The 21,761-nt window shown below is 51.9% G+C and overlaps 1 protein-coding gene across 1 annotated transcript; it reads right to left on the bottom strand.

Moving 5' to 3' along the window:
• Positions 1-12,506: 12,506 nt before the first annotated feature.
• Positions 12,507-21,324, bottom strand: Rhod (ras homolog family member D). Its single transcript, XM_076844813.2, has 5 exons — positions 21,148-21,324; positions 16,908-16,995; positions 16,044-16,153; positions 13,551-13,685; positions 12,507-13,068 (listed from the first exon to the last, which is right to left on the bottom strand). Exons 1-5 carry the CDS (start codon positions 21,277-21,279, stop codon positions 12,901-12,903), a joined length of 633 nt encoding a protein of 210 aa, XP_076700928.1. The 5' UTR covers positions 21,280-21,324; the 3' UTR covers positions 12,507-12,900.
• Between the last annotated feature and the right edge of the window lie 437 nt (positions 21,325-21,761).

Here is a 21,761-nt window from a genome sequence, read left to right as displayed (position 1 = left end):
GTAGGTGTCAGAGGGCAGCAGGACTCAGCAAGGCTGCTCCTCCCAGACCCCAACCACACTGATCCCCCAGTTTCTCATAAGAGAGTGGACAGCTTCATTCTCCTTTTGATCCCAGCAGCCTCCTCTGCAGTGTGGGCACCTGGCTCTCTCTGGAGAGAGCAATTTTGGAGCAGCTTTGGGGGCAGAGGAAGGAGGAGGGATACTTGGCCTTTGCTTCTCTGGGTCCTGGATCCTGACCAGTCTTCAGACTGAGCATCTGCCCCCCCCCCCCCCCCCCGCCATCTGGATGGGTCTGTAAGTCTGTCCAACCTCCTACTCACCCCACTCTGGTTCTTACCCTGCTCCACCCTCAGCCCAGTTGTAAAAATTCTCTAGTATCCTCCCTCCTACATCAGCTTGTACTTATTCCCTTGCCTCCACCCCCACCCCACGTTTCCAACCCTGCACAGGTGACCACAGACCATTGCCCTGTGAGACTAGACCAAAACATCAGCCAGAGGCAAAGGGGGAGGGTCAGTCCCAGGTATGTGGAGGGGATCATGGCTCCTTCTGCGGGGCGGACACGGCTTGTGCCCTGCAGGTGCCAGGGCCTCCTCCACATGAGCCCTGCAAAATCTGCCTCTGCTCTAACAAGCTTTTAATACCTGTGGTAATCTCTTCTGCTGACATAGTGGATTTGGAGGTGGGAAGAGGAGCCAGTGAGCTCTGACAGACTCTGCTTGCTGCTCTGCCCACAGCCCAGATCCCAAGGGGTAGGCTCTTTGGGGCTTCAGATTGAGCTCACAGGGACAAAATATTGCCCAAATCTATTTTGAAACTAGGGATAATTATTCTGTTTCCCTGAAATCCCTGTGAAAGGAACCAAGAGGGAAAGGCAAATGTCAGGGGCTGTTTACATTTCTATTGTCAGCTGCCAATGGTGGTGTTTGTTTAAACCTCAGGGGGTCTTCCCTGGTTCCTGGGAGATGGATCTGGGCCCACAGACCTGACTTGCTGGAGCGCATAGGCACTTGTAGACCACCTCTCTGCACAAGGGAGGCAGATTGCTTGCTATGGTTCTGTGGACCTGCTCTCAGCTGCTGGACCACCTGGATACCAGTGCAGAAGCCCCTCCAGTGACCCACACAGCCAGGGCTTTGTGGAGGTGGGAATAAGTCTCAGGAGGCAGGCGGCTAGAGCCTTTGGGCTATTAGGCCCAGAAGGCCTGCCCCAGCATGGGAACATTAATATGAAAACAGACCAATGGAAGGCTATACCCCCCCACACCGCACCCGCCCGGCCAATTGCAAAAATTTCACCTGATTGCTACAAGAATATCTGATATCTGGTGACTACTTGAGTTAAAATCTAATCTTCCCTTCCTCAGACTTCCCAGCTGGGAATTGAACCCTGGGCCTCATGCATGCTAGGCAAGCATTCTATCACTCTACCATACTCCCAGCCCTGCTGGCAAAGGTTTAAAAATAACCTTTTTGGCTGGGTGCAGTGGCATTAGATTATGGTTTGGGAGACTGAGGCAGGTGGATTGAAAGTTCAAAGCCAGCCTCAACAATTTAGCGAGGCCCTAAGCAACTGGGAATGGGGATGTGGCTCAGTGGTTGAGTGTCCCTGGGTTTGATCTCCAAAACAAACAAACAAACAAAAATTTAAAAAATAATAACTTTTTAAAGCTGGGGGTGAAGCTCAGTAGTAGAGGGCTTGCCTAGCATGTGCAAGGCCCTGGGTTCCTCAGCCAGTTAGTAAATTTTGTTTACTACAAAAAATAAATAAATAAATAAATACAAATACAAATACAAAAATAAATAAATAAAATAAATAACTTTTTTATTGTTTTAGTATAGGTTTAGATTTACAGAAAAATCTCTATATAACCCTGCCACCCAAGTTTCCCCTATTATTACTATCTCATTTATATTGGGGATTGAATCCAGGGCCTTGCACATGCTAGGCAAGTATTCTACCACTGAGCCTACACCACCAGCCCTTTTTAATTTATTTAATTCATTCATTTATTTTATTTTATGATATACTTTACCCCTGAGCCACATCTCCAGTTCTATTTTTATCTTTTATTTTGAGAAAGGGTCTTGATAAGTTGCCAAGGCTGACCTCAAATTTAGGATCCTCCTGCTTCAGCCTCCTGGGTAGCTGGGATGACAGGTGTGTGCCACTGTGCCTGGCCTAGCCCACCCTCATCAGCCTGTTGGGTGGTGGAGCACTGGGCTAAAGCTATCAGAGAAATAGAGTTGCAGGGAACTCAGCATGACTGGAGACAAAAGGAAGGCTGATGGGGGATCAGAAGAAGGAACAGTAGGTGTAGTGGTTAAGGTATGGAAGAACAGACTGCTTGGGTTCAAACCCTACATCTATGTTAAGAACCTGTCTTGGAGGTTAGGGGCCAGCTCAGTAGTGGGACATGTGCTTGGCATGTATGGGTCCTATGTTTACTCTCTCTCTCTCTCTCTCTCACACACACACACACACACACACACACACACACACAATACCCACCTTGATAAGTTGTTGGGAGCATCATATGAGCTGATAGAGAAAGATCCCCTCCAAAAGGGGTCCTTGAGATAAAGACTAAACTGCAGTGTCTGAGGACAAAAAGCCACAGCCCAAAAGATCTGCAGAAAAGACACTGGAGGCTGTGCATCTTGGCTGCCTTTGTGTTCACAGCCAGATTACTGAAGGGAAGGATCTGCCCCAGAATTCCCAGAAGCCATTCCCTGTGGAGCTTGCCCTGGGGGTGGGAGATATGTTATCCCCACATTCCACCTGTTTCAGTGCTCTCCTCTCTACAAAGAGGAAACCCAGTCCCAGCACCCTTGGTTAGCCGTATTTATTGATCTCTGTGTGACAATAAGTGGAAGTACCTAAAGCCAAAGTGTCATGGAAAAAATTGGAAAGGTTTTTTCCCCCTCTCTTAAAATCTTTTTCCTTTAAGGTCAAACAAGAGGCGCACGCCTGTAATCCCAGGGATTCAGGAGGCTGAGGCAGGAGGATCACAAGTTCAAGGCCAGCCTCAGCCAGTTAGTGAACATTTAAGCAATTTAGCGAGACCCTGTTTTGAAATAAAAAGGGCTGGGGATGAAGCTCAGAGGTAAAGTGTCCCTGGGTTCCATCACCAGAACCAAAAAAATTACAGTAAAATAGAAAGGGCTGGGATATAGCTCAGTGGTAAAACACCCTTAACTTCAATTCCCAGTACCAGAAAACAAAAGCAACACAAAAACCCCAAATAAAACTATAAACAAACAAACAAACACTTTCTCCTACTTTACTGATTCCTGAACTTCCTTTAACTTGTTTTTTCTTTCTTTCTCTCTCTCTCTCTCTCTTTTTTTTTTTTTTTTTGGTACCGGGAATTGAACCAAGGGCATTTTACCACAGAGCTACATCCCCAATTATTTTTACTTTTTATTTTGAGGGTCTCCTAAGTTGCTTAGGGCCTCACTAAATTTTTTTTTATTTTTATTTTTTAGTTTTCAGCGGACACAACATCTTTGTTTGTATGTGGTGCTGAGGATCGAACCTGGGCCACCCGCAGGCGAGCACGCTACCGCTTGAGCCACATCCCCAGCCCCATGCCTCACTAAATTGATGAGGTTGGCTTTGTATTTGCGATCCTTCTGCCTCCACCTCCCAAGTCACAGGGATTATAGGTGTGCACCATAGCACTTTGTTTCCCTTTAACAATTCTAAGTAAACCCTGAACAGGGTTTCAGTTTAAAGACTGTCACTTCAGTAAGACCTCTGGAGCACGAAGCACTGAGTCCATGTCCCTGCTCTGTTCCTGCCCATCACATGACCTCAAACCAGTTTTCTTTCTCTCTCTCTCTCTCTTTCTTTCTTTCTTTTTTTTTTTTTTTTTTGATACCTACTGCGGATTGATCTCAGGGGCCACTGAGCCATATCCCCAGCCTATTTTGTATTTTATTTGGAGACAGGGTCTCACTGAGTTGCTTAACACTTCACTGCTGCTGAGTCTGGCTTTGAACTTGTGATCCTCCTGTCTCAGCCTCGGGAGCCATTGCATTACAGACATGCGCCACTGTTCCCGCTCAAGACAGTTTTCTTAACCTCTGCTTTCTTATCTGCAAATTGTGTGTGTGTGTGTGTGTGTGTGAGAGAGAGAGAGAGAGAGAGAGAGAGACAGAGAGAGAGAGAGAGAGAGGATGTACATAGTAGGGATAAATGGTAAATATATACTGCTGATTAGCAGTATTACTATTTAAAAAACATTTATTGTTTTTGGATAACTTTAATAGTAGAAAAACTAGACATAATGCAAATCAATGTATAATAGCCAACAGATTAAAAAAGCATTAGTCATGAGATAAAATACTATGCATCCACTAAAGACAATATTCATATAAATGCGGGCATTCTGGATTGGATCTTGGGACAGAAATCAGACATTATTAAAAAAAAACAGTGAAAGCCAAATAAAGTCTGGAGTTTAATAGTATTAATTTCTTAGTTTTGATAAGTAGATGTTAACATTAGGGGAAGTCTGGTGAAAGTAAGCGGAAACTGTTGAGTGTGGATTTTGCAATTCTTATTTAAATTTTTTTTTTTTTTTTTTTTTTTTTTTTTTTTTTTTTGGTGCTGTGGATTAAACTCAGGGCCTGAAGCATACAAGGCAAGGCAAGTACTATACCACGGAGCTACATTCCTGGCCCTTTTCATTTGAGTCAGGGTCTTGCTAAGTTGTCCAACTGGCCTTGACTTTGTGATCCTCTCTTCTCAGTGTCCTGCATGGCTAGGATTACAGGAGTGGCCTCCAGGACCTGCAGGGCTCAGGGGAGGAGGTGGGGTGGGGAAGTGAAGAGAGAGTAAGAGGCCAGGGCTGTGGGGCCTGTCTGGGCTGAGGCACATGGAGGCCCCTGAGAGGTACCATTTCTTGGCAGGGTGCAGGTAGTCTTTGCTATGTCTGGTAGGAGAAGAGCATTCCAAGGAGCTTTTTTCCCTGCGCCCTGCACTCTGCCTGGGTTTGTTCTCCAGGAAGTTCCTCAGGTCATCCAGCCTGTCCTCACCTCCAGCTTCTCCTCCCTCCTCCTGCCAGCCCCCAGTATTGTTCTGGCCAAATGGGGATGGTCCCTGGGGTGCCTGCCCACAGTGCCCCCAGATACCTTGCTTTCTTAGAACTGCCCTTGGGGTTCCTTTGATCAACTCCCCCAAACTGTGTTATAAATTCTTTTCTTTTTTCTTTTTCTTTTTTTTGTACCGGAGATTGTACCGGGGTACTTGGCCACTGAGCCACATCCCCAGCCCTATTTTGTATTTTATTTAGAGGCAGGGTCTCACTGAGTTGCTTAGCGTCTCAATTTTGCTGAGTCTGGCTTTGAATTCCTGATCCTCCTGCCTCAGCCTCCCAAACCGCTGGGATGACAGGTGTGCCCCACTGTGCTGTAAATTCTGGAAAAGGTCAGGAGATAGCTGGGCTGGCATCCCTCAGTCACAACCTGCCTCCCCTAGTGTCGCAGACAATAAATCACAGCAGTGTGGTTACTTGGGCTCGGGGCCTCTTGGCCTGTGGGAAGTGCTTCCACACAGTGTGTTCTTTGATCTCACTCTAGGGTCTGGATTCAAACCCAGATCTCTGCTTTTAGAACCACTGCAGATTTAGGACAGCATGATTCTTATTCTGATTTTGCAGGTCAAGTCACTCCTCCACTCTGGGCCTCAGGTTTTGTTCAGTAAATGGTGGGGTAGACACTTGGAGGGTGGAGGCATGGGAGTGGTGTGAGGTTGAACAGCCCCAGGCAGGAACTGGGAAAGGCCCCTCTTCCTGGGTCCTGCTGCCCTCTGCTGGTTGAGCATTCAGATGAGACCAGGGCCTGGGCTGGGACTCCCTCTCCATGTCCAAGTGCCTGCTCTGCCACTCACTGCTTTTGGTCCCTTTCTTGGTCTCTCTGAACCTTGGTCTCCTCATCTGTAAAGTGAGGGGATAGTGGGTATCAAATTAGGCAGGAAGGCAAGACAGCACCTACATAGCCTGGCTGGACTCAACTGTGATGCTCCTGGGGCAAACAGGCACAAAGGGTTCTGGAGCAACAGTGTTTCAGATGTAGGGTGGGAGTGGATGGCCTTAGTGTCTTTCATTCAATGACAACTGCCCCCAACCCCTCTTTGTAGATCTCACAGGCTCCACCCTGATCTGGAAGAGAGGACCTCTCTTACATGCATGCTCCTGGTTTGCAGACCCTGCAACAATCCTGCCATGTAGGTCATTTATCCTCATGGCATAGGTGAGCACGGACTGCATAAGCACAGTTCACATTTATTCATTTAATTTTCCCAACCAGTCCAGGAGGGCTGTCCTACTCTCACAATCTCATTTTATAGATAAGGAAACTGACAGATAAGAGAGTACTAGTGACTCATAAGATTGCTCAGCTGGTAATTTGCGGAGCCAGGATCTGAACCCAAGAAAATACTCTTCTTCCCATAATTCGATGTATTTAGTTTGGAGATCAAGTCCTCAATGTAGGGCTGGGATGGTGGCTATTTCTCTGTCCTGGATCTCACTGCTCCCCAGCCTGTTCCCTAGCAAGGAGGCTGGAGACAGCAAAGAGGGTGGCCCACCTTCTCCCAGCACCCAGGCGGGGCCTAGGCAGGTGCTTCCCGGACAGAAGGGAGAGGGAAGCTTCATGACTCACAGTGTGGGCTCCACCCTCTCTGTCCTGAGGATGCCAGGGAGTGGCCTGACCTGGAGGAGATGGCTTGGAGTTCCCACCCCTGCCCCCTGACTTCCCAATAGACAAACCCAAGGCTGGGTGGAGGAACTGTGGTTTGTGGCTTTTGGCCCCAGCTGGCCTCTGGGCTGGACCTTCTTGGCTCCCACTTGTCTGGCCCCGCCCACCCAGTGGGTGGAACTGAAAAGGGGGGATTGTTGGGTGGGAAGAGGTGCTTCCACTGCCCCCACCTCTGCCCTCCTCTGACACCAAGGATGGCTGTGTGGGCAGGCTGCACAGGATGGGGGATGGCCAGGGAATGGGAAACAGCCACCTGACTGGATCCTCTTCCACATTTCTCACCCCCTGGGGATAGGCCAAGTTCTTATGTATTTTTTAAAATTGGTGCTGGGGATTTAACTCAGGGGTGCTTTATCACTGACCCATATTCCCAGTCCTTTTTATTTTTATTTTTGAGACAGGGTCTCACTAAGTTGTTTAGGGCCTCACTAAGTTGCTGAGGCTGGCCTAGAAATTGCAATCCTCCTGCCTCAGCCTTCCATTTGTTGGGATCACAGGTGTGTGACACTGTGCCAACTCTAAGTTCTTCCCTCACTTGGGGTGTCCCCACCTTTCCTGCAGTCCCCCTATTTGTTCAAGGCTTCCCAGCCCAGAAGCCACCAAGTCTTGACTTATGGTGTCTTGTTCTTTGGGTTTGAGCATCTGCAGCTGGCTCCTGCCTCCATACCCCGGGACACCCTGCATCTCAGGGAGTCTAGTCAGGCCCAGGCCCTTTCGCCTGGCGGCATGGGTGGCAAAGCCCAGCCTGGTAGAGGATGTCTGCTTTGGTGTGTGAACAAGTGCCTCTGGGCTCAGTGACAAGGAAGCGGCAGGTCCCCTGGCTTCTTGGGGAAGATGGTGCCTGAGCTGGACCCTAAAGGCTCCCTAAAGGAGGGAAGTTTGCACAGGCTGGGACTGGGAGGAAGGGCTCACTGAGGTGGCCTAGACAAAGCCTTGGAAATCAGTGCCCACTGGACGGGATGGGGACAGGCTATGTTGAGATGGCCTGCAGAAAAGACCCGGAGGGAAGTGGGTTGGAGTCAGGCACATGAGAGCCCAAGTCCCCAGCTGGAGACTTAGGACTCTTTCTCAGGTAGAGCTTTTATGCAGGACAGCCTTGTGACTGGATTTGTGCTTTGGCAGATGGCTTTGTGGGTAGTGAGGAGGGTGGAGGAGGCCGAGAGCCTGGAGCCCAGCAGACACAGGTGGTGGTCCTAGCAAGGCAGGGGTGGGCCTAGGTGCCGCCCTGGTCCGCAGCTCTTGTTCATACATTCCTTCGTTGATCACATGTATTTTTTTAATTATTTATTTTTTAGTTGTAGTTGGGCACTGTAATGCCAGATTTGTGGGATCCCAATAGACCTCCAGGAGCCGAATCTGATGCAATCACACAAGAGTCTTTATAGCAAACTCGAGCCTGGACTCACAACCGTTCCCAACACAGTGGTCCCAGGGAGTGAGTCCTAGTCCTTTCTCCAGTGAGATTTTATAAGTTTTGGGGGGATACTCTATGCGTCACAACATCACACAGCAAATCAATACATACCGCGGGAAAATCAAACAACAACTCTTAACATTGATTAGCACATTCACTGGTGGGAACAAGTTGGGTGGGGGTGATTGGTTAGTACAAGAGAGGGGATTCCTTTGATCTGATTGGTTTAGGCCACAAGGGGAGTATGTGCTGAACTACATGATTTCCCAACATGTTATCAACTACCATAAACAACTGGGGGGTCATCTGGCATCCCAGGTATTTTCCCTGTCCCATGCTGATTGGTGGTTGCTAGGGGGTTGCCATGGGTCTTCATCTAGCCTAACTGAGTCAGGGACACCTGGCGCAGCAGATCTCTCCTGTTATTTGCAGACAAACAACTCAGCAGGGTGAGTATGGGCTTAGGAGTGCTCTGTGGGTTTTGCCAAGGACAAGGGTCACTCCCCCTTCCTTGGATAGGCTTTACTCTGAGGTAGAGGCTGGTTTCTCAAAAATGGAGTCACAGCAGTTTCTCAGGCACAATATCTTTATCTTCTGTTGGGAGACAGAAGAACCGTTTCAAATGAAAGGAAGCATTTCAAGTGAAAGGCAGCTCACTTCCCTCCCAGCCTGTGAAGTGGCCCTGCCTCTGCATGCCTTTGGATCCTCTGGCTCTCTGAGGCCTGCCTGCTTCCCCTTTGTCCATGGAGAACTAGAGAGCCACCCCACCCTGAGCTTGACCTCTTGGCATGTGTCCTCAGTGAGGTGCAGCAGAGCCTCAGTAGCGCACAGCCTTATTTCTACCCACAAGACCCTTCATGGGTCACTCTCCCTTGTTCTTGTGGTCTTCTGCTCTGAACTGGGCTAAACAAGGCACCTCATCAGTCACAGGCCTGGCATTTGGTGGGGACCCAATAAATTCCAGTCCCTGTCCCTTCTTCTGGGCTCCTGTGACCCGGCTAGCTGACTTTGCAAACTGGTTAGTATCTGGGGCAGACAACCCAGTCTTCGTAGCTGGTGACCACAGTGTCCAGAGTGGCTGTGGTGGTGACAGAGTTTGGGGGTGGGGGTGAGCCAGGCTGGGCTCTCCCACCCCTGGAGGACAGTCCTGGGCTTTCTTGTCTTCCCAAACTGTGAGCTCCTTGGCATCAGGAAGCATCATCTGTACATGGTGGGATCTAGGGCTGGGGGGGTCCAGGGTAGGAGTACACAGTCTGGATTCCGTGTTGGATAGTCCTTGGCTTAAATCCCAGGGCTGACGTCAGGAGCAGGTTATCATGTTCTCTGAGCTGCTTTGCCCTTGGTATTATATATGATCTAGCTCACTGGGCCCATGGGCATTAAATGAGATCCTCCATGGACAGTGTCCAAGCATAGCACCTGGCACTTGGTTAGGTATTAAGTAAATGTGAACTCATAAAACTGATTCTGAGCTGAGCGCATGCCTGTAATCCCAGCAATTTGGGATTGAGGCAGGAGGACTGCAAATTTGAAGATAGCCTCGGCAGTTTGGTGAGGACGTGTCTCTAAATAAAACATAAAAAGGGCTGGGGCGGTAGCTCGGTGGTAGAGTGCTTCAGGGTTCAATTCCTAACACCACACACACACACACACACACACACACAACCAATTCTGTAAGAAGGTCCAGCCCATGAACTGCTCTCCTGTATAACACTTAGAATCCATAGAGGCTTGTGGGAGGAGTCAGAGTTGAAGAGAAACCCAGGGGTGCTCCGACTGGAATATGATCTGAGCTATCCCCATAATGTCCATTCATCTGCCTGAGCCTCAAGGTGAGTGGCACAGCTTCATTTCTGGCCTGAATGAATGAGTCTCATGCTTGAGGGATTCATCCTAACCACACCAGGAAATAATAGCCAGGGTTACATGAATCCATTCTATCCCCAGGTGCTCTGGATGGAAATATGAATTTTTTAAAACTGTAATGTGAACCTAATCTGATTTTTTTGAACTAGGGATTGAACATAGGGGTGCTTAACCACTGAGCCACATCCCCAGCCCTTTTTATTTTTCATTTTGAGACAGGACCTTGCTAAGTTGCTGAGGCTGGCTTTGAACTTGTGATCCTCCTGCTTTAGTTTCCAAAGTTGCTGGGATTACAGGTGTGAGTCACATGCCTGGCTAATCAGAGCTCGTGGTAAAACCTAGCTGACCAAAACCAAATGTGGATTCTCTAACATTACTGAGCCCTAAGCTGGGGTAAACCTGGAACATCACATTATTCCCCGAACTTGAACTGGACCATTTTATTCCCATCCCCTGCCCCAGTACTAGGAATCAAACCCAAGGTCTCATGCATGTTTAGTGTTCTACTACTGAGCTACATCCCTAGGCCTTTTTATTTTTTTGAGATAGGGTCTTGCTAAATTGCTGAGACTGGTCTTGAACTTGCAATCCTCCTGCTTTGGCCTTCCCAGTGGTTGGGATTACAGGCATGCACCACCAAGTCTGGTTAAACTAGACCATTTTGTTTGAGACAATACACAGGTTACTTAATGACAGGCAGCCACTAACATCCCGCTTCAGATGAAGAACCACTTGCACCACAGCTCAGGTTACTGGGCAGGCTTGCAGCAAATGAATGGCATTGGGGTCTACATGGAAACTCCTCCTGAATGACATAGTCCACTTTGGGTTTTTAGTCTAGGCCATTAAGGAATAGAAAGCAATTATTTCTGGCCTCTATTTTCAACTTCATGCTCTCTCCCATGTATGACTACACCAGAATGTTGTTCTGTGTTCTCTATCAACCTAGGGAACTCAGCCTAGCTCAGGAGGTTCTTTAATTTCCTAAAATGTGGGTTCCTGGAGCCCTTGATCGATATTTTCCTATTATTATTTTTTACTTTTGTGGTGCTAAGGATGGAGCTCAAGGTCTCGTGTAAACAAGGCAAGCTCTCTACCAGCGTGCCTACAGCTCTGGCTATCATGGGTTTTTTTTTTTTTTTTTTGGGTACTGGGGATTGAACTCAGGGGTGCTGAACTACATCCCCAGACCTTTTTTATATTTTTGAGACAGGGTAAAGTTGCTTAGGGCCTCACTAAGTTGCTGAGGCTGGCCTTGAACATGCAATCTTCCTGCCTCAACCTCCTGTATAGCTTGGACTACGGACATATACCACCATACATGGCAATATTTTTTAGATGTGATTTACATTTAAATCAAAGACTTTAACTAAAGCAGATGACCCTCCATAGTGTGAGTGGGCCTTGTCCAAATCATTTGAAGACCTTTAGATAAAAGGTTTCCTGGAAAGAATTCTGCCACAAGTCAGCAACTCAGAAACCCTGCCTAAGTGTCCAGCCTGCTGCTCTGCAGAATTCACAATCAAGACTGTAGCCCTTGGGCTGGGGATGTGGCTCAAGTGGTAGCGCGCTCGCCTGGCATGCGTGCGGCCCGGGTTCGATTCTCAGCACCACGTACAAGCAAAGATGTTGTGTCTGCCGATAACTAAAAAATAAATATTAAAAAAATTAAAAAAAAAAAAAAGACTGTAGCCCCAGTGGGCACAGTGGCACTCGCCTGGAATCAGCAACTTGGAAGGCTGCAGCAGGAGGGTGGCAAGTTCTAGGCCAGCCTCAGCAATTTAGTGAGATGCTGTCTCAAAATAAGATTTGGTGGTATGGCTCAGTGGTAGAGCATCCCTGGGCTCAATCCCCAGTATTGAGGGGGGGAAAAAAAAAAGACTGCAACATCGACTCACCTGAATTTCCAGCCTGCCCTAAAGTTATCAGACTTTCCAGTCCCCACAATCACATCAGCATTAGCCAATTCTTTAAAGTAGATCCCTTTGTGTGTGTGTTCTATTGGTTCTCTCTGGAGGAGTCTGAGACACGAGATAAACAAAGTAAGAATGTGTATGCTTTTTTTTTTTTTTTTTTTTTGATGGTATTGAGGATCGAACCCAGGAATGTTCTACCACTGAACTGCATTCTCAGCCCTTTTTAGTTTTTATTTTTAAACAGGGTCTTGCTAAGTTGTCCCTGTTGGTCTCAAACTTGCGATCCTTCTGCCTTAGTTTCTCGAGTTGCTGGGATTACAGGTGGGCACTATTGCACCCAGTTCCCTTTTTATATATGTTGGTCTCTGATTGTTCCCACTTTAAAGATAGGGAGACTGAGACCCAGAAGAACTTTCCCCAAGGTCCTGAAAGTGATAAAGCCAGGTTTGAATCCAAGAGGTCTAATCATGGTGTCTACATGGGGTGAGCTCTTACCCACCGTGGTCCACGTGTAAAGGTGCTTTGCAACAAGAGGCAGGACACAAATGACAAGTGATGTCATTTTAATTGTTACACTTACCACTGGAACTAGTCGGGGGGAAGGGGAGGGGGTAGGGGCAGGGGCAGAGTGTGGGTTCTGGCTTCATGGGCCTAAGAATGCCAGGTCCTGCAGGTTACAGCCTCAGGAGCAGCCACAAGAGGTGGCACCAGGCCAGGCTGCAGGGGCCACGCCAGATGTCAGGCTAGGATTGGGCCCTTCCTGGGAACCCTGCTTCCTCAGTTCAGTGTCCCCAGGCTCTAGGGTGGTGTCCATCCGTGGAGGTGCAGTTCAGCAGGCCCAGCCTGGGGACGGGTCCAGACCAACCAATTCTGCAGGTTAGCACACAATTCCTTCCCGAGCTGGTGTGACAGTCAGGGGGCAGTGAGAGTCCCATGCTGGTCAGATCACCACGCAAAAACTCTGGGTAATCCGCCGCCAGAAGTTGCGACTTGGGCTGCTGAGAGCCACCTCAGCTGCCTCCTGGAAGACCGCGTGGACGTTGTCATCCAGCCGAGCAGAGCACTCAAGGTACACCACTGCACCCACGGACCTCGCCATCTCCAGGCCCTGAGAGGGAGAGGTGGGCAGGGCTGCCTTAAGCTGGGGGCGCTGGTTGGGCCTTGACTCCCGCCTCCCGCCTCCCTGCAGCCCTCCCAGCCATCCTGGTGGGGTTTTCTAGGGCTCCCTTGGCTCCCGCACCCTGGCTTGACCAAATTCTGTTCTGCACTTCATTGTGCCCCTATCTGGGTCTCTTCCTCTCAGGATGGCAACCAATTAACTTCTGGCTCAGCCAGGCATGCAGCAGAGAGCAGACTTCCTCTGTGGGCCTCTGTGCAGTGGGCGGGAGGGGTAACTCTGGTTTGCTCTTTCCCGCCTTCTTCCTTCTCCTGGAGCCTCTTGGAAGCTGTCTAGGTAGCATTTCCACGTCCTGCAGTTCCTGACTCCTGGCAGCCTGCAAGACCCCTAAGTGTGCTCCACACCAGGCATTGGGGAGAGGTGCCCAGAGGTGTCCTGTCCCAGTCCCCTTAGACCCAGGCTGGGCTTCCTACCCTGTGGTAGGTCACAGGCTCTGACCCCGTTTTCCGCAGCTTATTCACCAGAGCCTTGTCCTTGCGCAGGTCAGTCTTGCAGCCCACCACGATGATAGGCACTCCTTTGCAGAAGTGAGTCACCTCCGGGTACCACTGCAGCAGGGTAGGGGGGAGTTTGAGTCAACAGGAGTTCTGCCCTCTCAGTGGGCCATGCTCTTGCTGCCCTGGCTGAACTCCAACAACCATGAGCAGAATGGTCAGTATGCAGGGAGCAAACTCTCAGGACCAGGCTGATCTAAGAACTTATATGTCTGAATGCATTAACCCCAGGGCCCTAGCAGCATATTCTGTAATAAGCCCATTGCATAGATGTGGTCATGGAGGCAGGGAGGGGCTATGTAACTTGGCCTAGGTCATACAACTGGAAATGGTAGGATTTGAGCCTCAGGGGGTGGGGCCCACAGCCCTGTTTTCCCCTCCCTCAATCCTATCTCTCTGAAAAACAAGGGAGCTCATGACCACCTCCCAAACTGGGCCAAGTATGTATTTGCTTAAAAATAAATCATTTCAGCTGGGCATGGTGGTGCATACCTGTAACACCAGTGCCTCCTGAGGCTGAGGCAGGAGAATTGCAAATTTGAGGCCAGCCTGGGCAATTTAGCAAGACCCTCAGCAACTTGGTGAGACCAAATAAATGTCTCAAATAAAAAGGGCTGGGAGCCAGGTGTGGTGGCACACACCTGCAATCCCAGCGGCTCTAGAGGCTGAAGCAGGAGGATTGGGAGTTCAAAGCCAGCCTCAGCAAAAGTGAGGTGCTAAGCAACTCAGTGAGACCCTGTCTCTAAATAAAAATACAAAATAGGGCTGGGGATGTGGCTCAGTGGTCAGGTGCCCCTGGATTCAATCCCCAGCACCAAAACCCAAAAACAACGAACAAAATTAAATAAGATAAATCAGCTTACAAAATGGTTACAGCACCTGTCTGTCTCAACTGTCACCCCTTGGAGACAGCTCCTATCTCTGTCACTGCTCTGTGGAATGGGAGGCCATGACGACTGAATTATTTTAGCCTGGGCTGCAGCTGGGGCACCGGTGTCACGGGAGGGGCCTTCCATCTCCAGGAGTGCCCAGCAGCTGAGTGTGCCTCTTCAGGAAAAAGTGGCACAAACTGTTCCGCTTCTGGGGTCAAATGGGCCTCAGTAGGGTCCTAGGTAGATGCTGCACAATGCGACACCTCTAAATCCAACAGGGAATTCTCCCAGGTCTGTGCCCAGGTCCTATCTCCTGGTTCCCAGGGGCTCTCCTCCTCCTCCTCCTCCTCCTCCTCCTCCTTGGGAGCTTCTCTGGCTCCCAGGTCCTCCCCGGTCCCTGGCAGCTCCTAAGTGCCCAGCCTGCCCTCCAGAGGAACTGCAGGCTCCCGCCTCTGCAGACCTACGCTGACGCCTGCAGTGGGGGTGCAGGACTCTGGGCACCCCCACCACCCCAGCCTGCTCTTTCTCATGCTGGGAAATGACAGTTGCCACATTCCTGTTGCTCTGGTCCTAACTTCCCCCTCACACCATGACCAGTTCATCAGCCGATTCCATGGTCTGCCTCCAGCAGCTTCAGTCCACCCTCCTCTCTCCTCCCTTTCCCAGACACCCCTGTACCCCTGCCACCAGAGCCCAGAATGGCACCTAGCACAGAGACGTGCTCAATAAATGGCTCTGAATGAATGAAGGTGAAGAGCTGCCTGAGTTCCAATCCTAGAGGTGACACTTTAATAGATGGGTATCTTTGGATAAGTGACTTGCCTGGGAACAATAATAGTAGCTACTCTGAAATATTGTTAGGGGGATTAGATAATAGACACATATGAGCACCCAGGACAGTGCCTGGTATATAGTAAGTTCTAGTAAATGTTGCTGCCCCCATCCTTGTTATCACTCATGCTGTCACTGGCTGTGCCCGAGGAATCTTGGGATAAGCCACTGCACAGAGGCCCTGGCAGTGGTGGGTGAGGGACTGTGCCAAGGCTGGGGTAGAGGATCTCAAGGGACTGCATCCCAGACATCTAAGGGCAGCCTCGGGAATGTTACATGAGTTGGGGCATCCTGGGAGGCCTGGCAGCCAGAGGTCGAGACATTGGGGAGGAGCTGCTGAGACTGGCTGGAATCGGACTTCACGGTTCATGCCACCTTGGGCAGGCACAGCTGGGGAGATAGTTCCTCTGTGTGCCCCAGCATTCTCACGTACAGTCACGGTGGAAAGAGCCAGCTTCTGAGTCTGCAGTGGGGACAGGCAACAAGCGCTGGGCTGGGAGTCAGAGCAGATTCTGCCTCTACATCCCTGGAAGACACTGGGCGAGTTCCTGCCCACTTCTGGGCCTCAGTGTCCTCACATATATACCCAGGGCACCAGACTCAGTATCAACTAGGGTCTGCCAATCCTGCTGGTCAGCTGGGTCAAGGGTGGGGACGCAGTGGCCTGGGCTATGGTTATTATGGAGCCTCCCCACTACCCAGTACCTACCCGGTTAAAGACATTGTCAAAGCTGTTTGGGCTGGTGACATCAAAGCAGAGCAGTAGGACACTGGCATCAGGGTAGAAGAGGGGCCGTAGGCGGTCATAGTCATCTTGTCCTGGACAGAATTGGTGGGGGGTCACTCCTTCCAGGTCTCTTGCCTGCTGTTGACACCTCCTGGATAGGGAGGCCATCCCAGCAGGTAGGGGCTCTGGGGGGCCTAGTTTTGTGCCTTATGTGAGTATCCCCCTGGGGTGGTGCTTACCTGGCCTGCCTTAGGATGTGCCAGCCCTGGCCTGGGAAGAGCATTTGCCAGGTGGCCCTGCAGCAGGGGCAGAGGTTAGATAGAGCCAGCCTGTGGGAGCCTGAGCAGCTGAGGCCCACTACCATTCGGGAGCCTGCTTTGCCTGGGCTTGGGGGCTGAGGAGGAAGGGACAGGTGGGACCCCACAAAGACACCTTAGCTCATCCAAGGCAAGAGGAAAATTCGGATACCTTCAGTTTAGCTTTGAGTTCACCCCTGTATGGGTGAGGCCAGAGGCCAAGATCAGGATCAGGTGGGTCTCAGGGAAGCTAAAGCCAGGGTGGAAAGCCTAGGAGGCCAGGACCAGTCCACACCTTGAGAGCCCAGAGCTCTGGACTCCTATTTGTCTTCTCCAGGACTCAGGGGCTTCCCTGGGATGGAGGTCGCAGACAGGTGCAGAAACCAGGAGGGATCAAGTTCCTGGGGGCCCCCAATCCTAGCCAACACCTGTTCCTTGGAGGCTGGCTGGCTTCCCAGGATTAGAAGAAAGGGACAGGGCTTTGTCCCAGGCATCTGGGCCCACAGAAGTCCCTCTTGCACCCTGCCCCCACCAAGCCCCAAACACCCACCTGCTGTATCCCAGATTTGGAGGCGAACAGGTTTGCCCTTCACTTGCAGACTGACGGAATACCGCTCAAACACTGTGGGGGTGTAGCTCTAAGGAAGGAGGAAGGGGGAAGGGGGAAGGGGAGGTGAGGAATCTTCAAGGAGGGGTGGGGGCCGGCCAGCACCCAGGAATGCAGCACTGTCCCCTCCCCAGACAGTGTTCTTGTTTCTGGGAAGGCTCCCAGGTGGCCTGCCTGGAGGGGAGGCCTAGAGCCCTGTGGGTAAGACCTCCTTCGTCCCCAGCCCTGTTTACCTCCTTTATAAAAGATTCAAATCCCTGCCAAGGAGCATTGCTCTCAGGAGTCAACAAGATACTGGGGGTACAGCCCCTTGCAGCCCCTTGCACAGAATTGGCACCCTGTACATGCCAGTTACTGGCATTTTCTTTGTCCTCATGGACAGGGTCCTCCCATTTCTGAGCCTTCATTCATGCTGTCCCCTCCTCCTGGAATGACATCTACATCTGTTCCTTGTTCCTTCACGGATTCGTTCAGCAAACACGAGGACCTTCTCAAGGCCCAGTTATAGACACAAAGGAGCACGCCACAAACAAGACTCAGTCTGCCCAGGGGTCCCTCCTTTGCCTCTCAAGCTCTTGAAATTCAAACAAGACCCATGTCAAATGCCCCTTCCCGGGGTTGCCTTTCCTGATCCCCTCCCTGGGGCATCTCTAGAGCCTGTCATCCAGGACAGAGGCCCCTCCATGCCCTGCCCTGCGTGAGCTCGCTGCTTCTCCACAGAGGTCACACACACGTGAAAGAGGACAGGTTCTGTCCACAGAATGAAAATGCAGGAGTGAAGAGGGAGGTCTTGCTAGATGGGCCTTGGGGTTGGGGGGGGGTCTGGGCAACGGGGGGGGGGGGGCGGGGGGCTGGGGACTCCACGGTGTCACTATTAGGCCCTCCTGCCCTGGGGGCATTCTACACTATCTGCATCTTGGGCCTCGATGGCTTGCTCAGGTTGGTTGATAGGGCCACAGTGTGTGTTCTCTGTTCTCTTCCCATCCCATTCCAGGTGGGGCCCCCACCTGCCTGTGACTCAGGAGGACTTTTGTGACCCACTTACTGGCTAGCCCACTTGCTGGCCATCTGAGACAGACAGGCCTTGGACCTTTGGGAGGAGCAGCACCATAGTGGCAGGACAGTACTGACCTCCAGGACACCTGGGAGGCCACAGAGGATGGCGGGGGTCACTCAAGACTGGGCAGCTGGGGAAGAAGGCCTTGGATCTGCCAGTCTTGTCATTCTCTCTACCAACTGAGAGTAATAGGGGCCCAGTCATCTGCCCATCCCCCACCTGCCTCACGTCCTTTGCCTGTTGAGAGACAGTGTGATCTGGTAATGTAGGTAGGATCATTGGTGCTGGGATCAGCTAGGCTTGGCTTAGGGTCTGGCTCTGGCACCTACCATTTGTGGCCTTAGGCCAGCTCTGTCAGGGATTAAAGGGGAAGAGTGTCAACTTATGATGTGGTAGGGGGATGGACTGGCAGGAAGAGCCCCAGCATAAAAGCTTACTACTTAGCTGATCGCCAGAGGCAGTGTCTACCCTATCCCCTGTCCATCTCTCCAGGTGACACCACCTCTCTCATTCCTCCTCAGCCTCTATATTGAGGTGTCTTCTGACCCAAAATGCAGGCTGCGTGACACAGAGCTCCTGGGAGACACTCGGTGTCTTGCAGAGATGTGAGTGGTGAAGATCTGGAAGCTCACCTTTCACTGAGGCCCTTGAACACGCGCGGCCTTTCCTGGTACCATCCTTGATCCTCGTGACCTTGGAGAGCAGTACAATCTTTGCTCTCCCATTCTCCAGAGAGGCTCCAGGAGGGTAGTGATTTGGCCCAGGTGATATGCTAGACAGCTCGGCAGTTACAGAGCCAAGTCCCCCTGGCTCTAGAGGCCAGATTCTGTCCCCAGCACCTGCCTCTCCTGAAATCACTAACTCCAACTCCTGATGCTCCGAGTGTGCAGGAAAGTGATCAGGCCGCCCCTATGACTTGAATTGTCATTGCCCTTCCCCTTACTCTGGAATGTGGCCCCTGAGACACTCTATACTTTTTATTGTGTTCTTTGACCCCCAGGGAGGGTCACCCTCTGTCCATGGGACAAATAAGTACCTAATCTTATCTGTTGAGCTATACTCAGTCAGGAAGGCAGGGCTAGGCCTGTATTGGGCCAGGACAGAGATGACTCAGCCCGGGGCCTGCCCTCATGGGGCTCACACACCAACAGTGGATCATTACAGAATCGGGGACACAGCTCAAGAGAGGGTGTCAGAGTCTCCCCAGGAAGGATGCCTATGGGGGCTAGACCAGAAGGGCTCAGTGAACTGAGCAAGCAGAACTGGGTCCTGCTGCCTCTTGTTGACATTTTGGGGCCTTTGGGCATTGGCCCTGTGGAAATGGTTGTGTTCCCAAATTCCAGCCAGAACTGGGCAGAGGCTGTCACCCAGTCCTGGATCCCTCCCTGCCCCAGGAGCTCTGTCCACCTTGCTTTCTTCTGCCCTGTACCTGAGGTTGGGCCCTAGCTGATGAGTCATTGTGGAGTCTTCAAACCCCCAGCCTACTCTCCAGCCTTTGTTTAGGGCAGGAAGCCTGGGAGATGGGACCCCATCCTTCCTAGCTGCTGGCTCCCTAGGCTTCCAGGGTTGCCTGAAAGAGGAGGCCGAGTCTAGTGGGGAGGGCATTGGGGCTGGGTAGCCCGGGCTGGACCAGCACCACCACCACCACAGCAGGGCTGTGGCCTCTAGGCAAGGCTGCCTCTCTGGCCTATTTTCCCATCTATAAAAGACCTTCTGGCTCTTGAATCTTGTGGTTCTTTAAAAGAAGGTGCTTTTAAAGTGCCAGGGAAACCAGACAAAGAGAGTCCATCCCTTGGTGATGAGCATGCCCACCTCTCCCCTGGCTGCCCCAGCATGTCCTCCAAAACGGTCCATGGAATGTAAAGTGTGCATTGTAAAGCTCAGAAATTACCACGATCTCACCATCTAGGATGACTGATCCAGGACATCAGTGGAGAGGGGTCGCCCTTCCACACCCCAGTCTTGTAGACGCTCTCCCCTGGGCCCCCTGTGACATCTCTCCAGCATGCCACCATAATGGTTGGGTTCCCATGGGCATTATCTGGGGGCCTAGAAACCCACCCCCAACCTAAAAAATCTGCAACTAGCCAAAGAAAGTGATGTCACTCAGCTCCGCAAACCACAAAATGAATGGCTGGATGTTACCACAGTGGAAAGAAAGGCCCGATGCTGTTTGCAGGCCCGGCCTCTCCTGCTTCCACCATCAGAGGCCTGCACAACCCAGAAGAAGGCTCACTGGAAGAGAAAGTGGGGAAGCTGGACACCACCCATGGGCTCCTTGGGCTCTCACTCCTTCCTGGGCCCAACCCCTGCCCCTGGCCTGGCCCTTGGTGCCTGGGGAGTCCATCTGGACAGCCAGTCAATAAGAAAGTCAGAAAAGGACTAACAGTCAACAGGCCCAGGGCAGCCAGGATGCGCCAGGTGTCACGTTGAGATGTCCAGGCCTTACCTTCCTCTACCTCAAGACCTACCAGGTCGCTGTGGCCCATGGGGCAAAACTGAGGCTCAGAAAGGCTAAGCAAGTTACTCAGGGGCACTGGGGCTTGTTAGAGGAGAGTCCAGGTGCCAACCCAGCTGTCTGACTCCAGAGTTTGCCTGCTCTTCTCCTCTGAGGTGTAGCCAGGGGATGAGCACTGCATGGACAAGGGCCAGAGTAGAGATGATGTTTCCCAAGAAGGACATTTGCCAGTTTTCAGAGAGTCCTTCTTGTGCACAGGCTCAGAGCTAAGCACTTGACCTCTGGTAACAGGCTCCTCTATTAACTCAGGTGGTCACTTTCATTATTCCTATTATGCAGTTAAGGAATCAGGCACAGAGAAGGGGAAGGGCACACAGCTGTAAGTGGCAAAGACATGATTTGAATCCTGCCAAAGACCTCAGTCTCTCAGCCTAGATGTGCCAAAGGGCTCCCTTGGGAGCTGCCATGTACTCAGGGGGTCCAACTCAGTCTCTGGGTCACGCCTCCCGGGTAGGTGCCATTTGCCCGACGTTATATATGACATCTCTGGGAACCCCACTCCCCAGGGCAGATTGAGAAGAACTCTGCCCTTGACCCCACACCCTGCCCGAGCCGCGTGCACCCCTGCACAGACAGGGCGCGCTGGGTCGCGGAGCGCGGGCACTCACCTCCGGGAAGGCCCCATCGGCAAAGACCATCAGCAGCGACGTCTTTCCGCAGCCGCCGTCGCCCACCAGGACCACCTTGACCGACGGCGCGCCGGGCGGCGGGTCTTCGCCCGCGGCTTGGGCCGCCCTCATCCCCGGGCGGGCGGCGGGCGCGGGCTGCGGCGGCGGGCGCGGGGCAGGCCCGGCGGGGCAGGAATGTGGAAGGGGCGGGGCGGCAGGAGGAAGTGCGGCCGGGCGGCCCGGGGGCGGCGGCCCGAGCGGGCGGCCAGGCCCAGGTGAGACGCCCCCGACGCCCCCGCCAGGATGCGGGGCGGGCTCCGGCGCCCCGGCCCAGTCCCTTTCAACCGCTCGGGAAGCACGGATTGAGCATCTGCTGTGTGCGGGCTCTGGGGCCACAGGAGCCCTGGGTCCTCGGGAGGGCACCCTGGTCTTGAAGGGGAGGAGACGAGTAGCTGGGCCCCATAGAGGGGGCTGGGGTGCGGACAGGGAACGAGGCGCCTGGCTGGCTTCACCTGGGAGGGAAGTGGCTCTGCGCGAGAGCGGTGACCTTTGCCGCATGAACGAATGAATGACACCGAGCACAGCACGGTCCTCCCTCCAGGTGTTTCAGGCCA

Source organism: Callospermophilus lateralis, chromosome 2, assembly GCF_048772815.1.
Source record: "Callospermophilus lateralis isolate mCalLat2 chromosome 2, mCalLat2.hap1, whole genome shotgun sequence".
In the NCBI taxonomy this organism is placed as follows: domain Eukaryota; kingdom Metazoa; phylum Chordata; class Mammalia; order Rodentia; family Sciuridae; genus Callospermophilus; species Callospermophilus lateralis.
The sequence above is the reverse complement of the archived record's forward strand: the minus strand, read 5'-3'. Positions and strand labels throughout refer to the sequence as shown.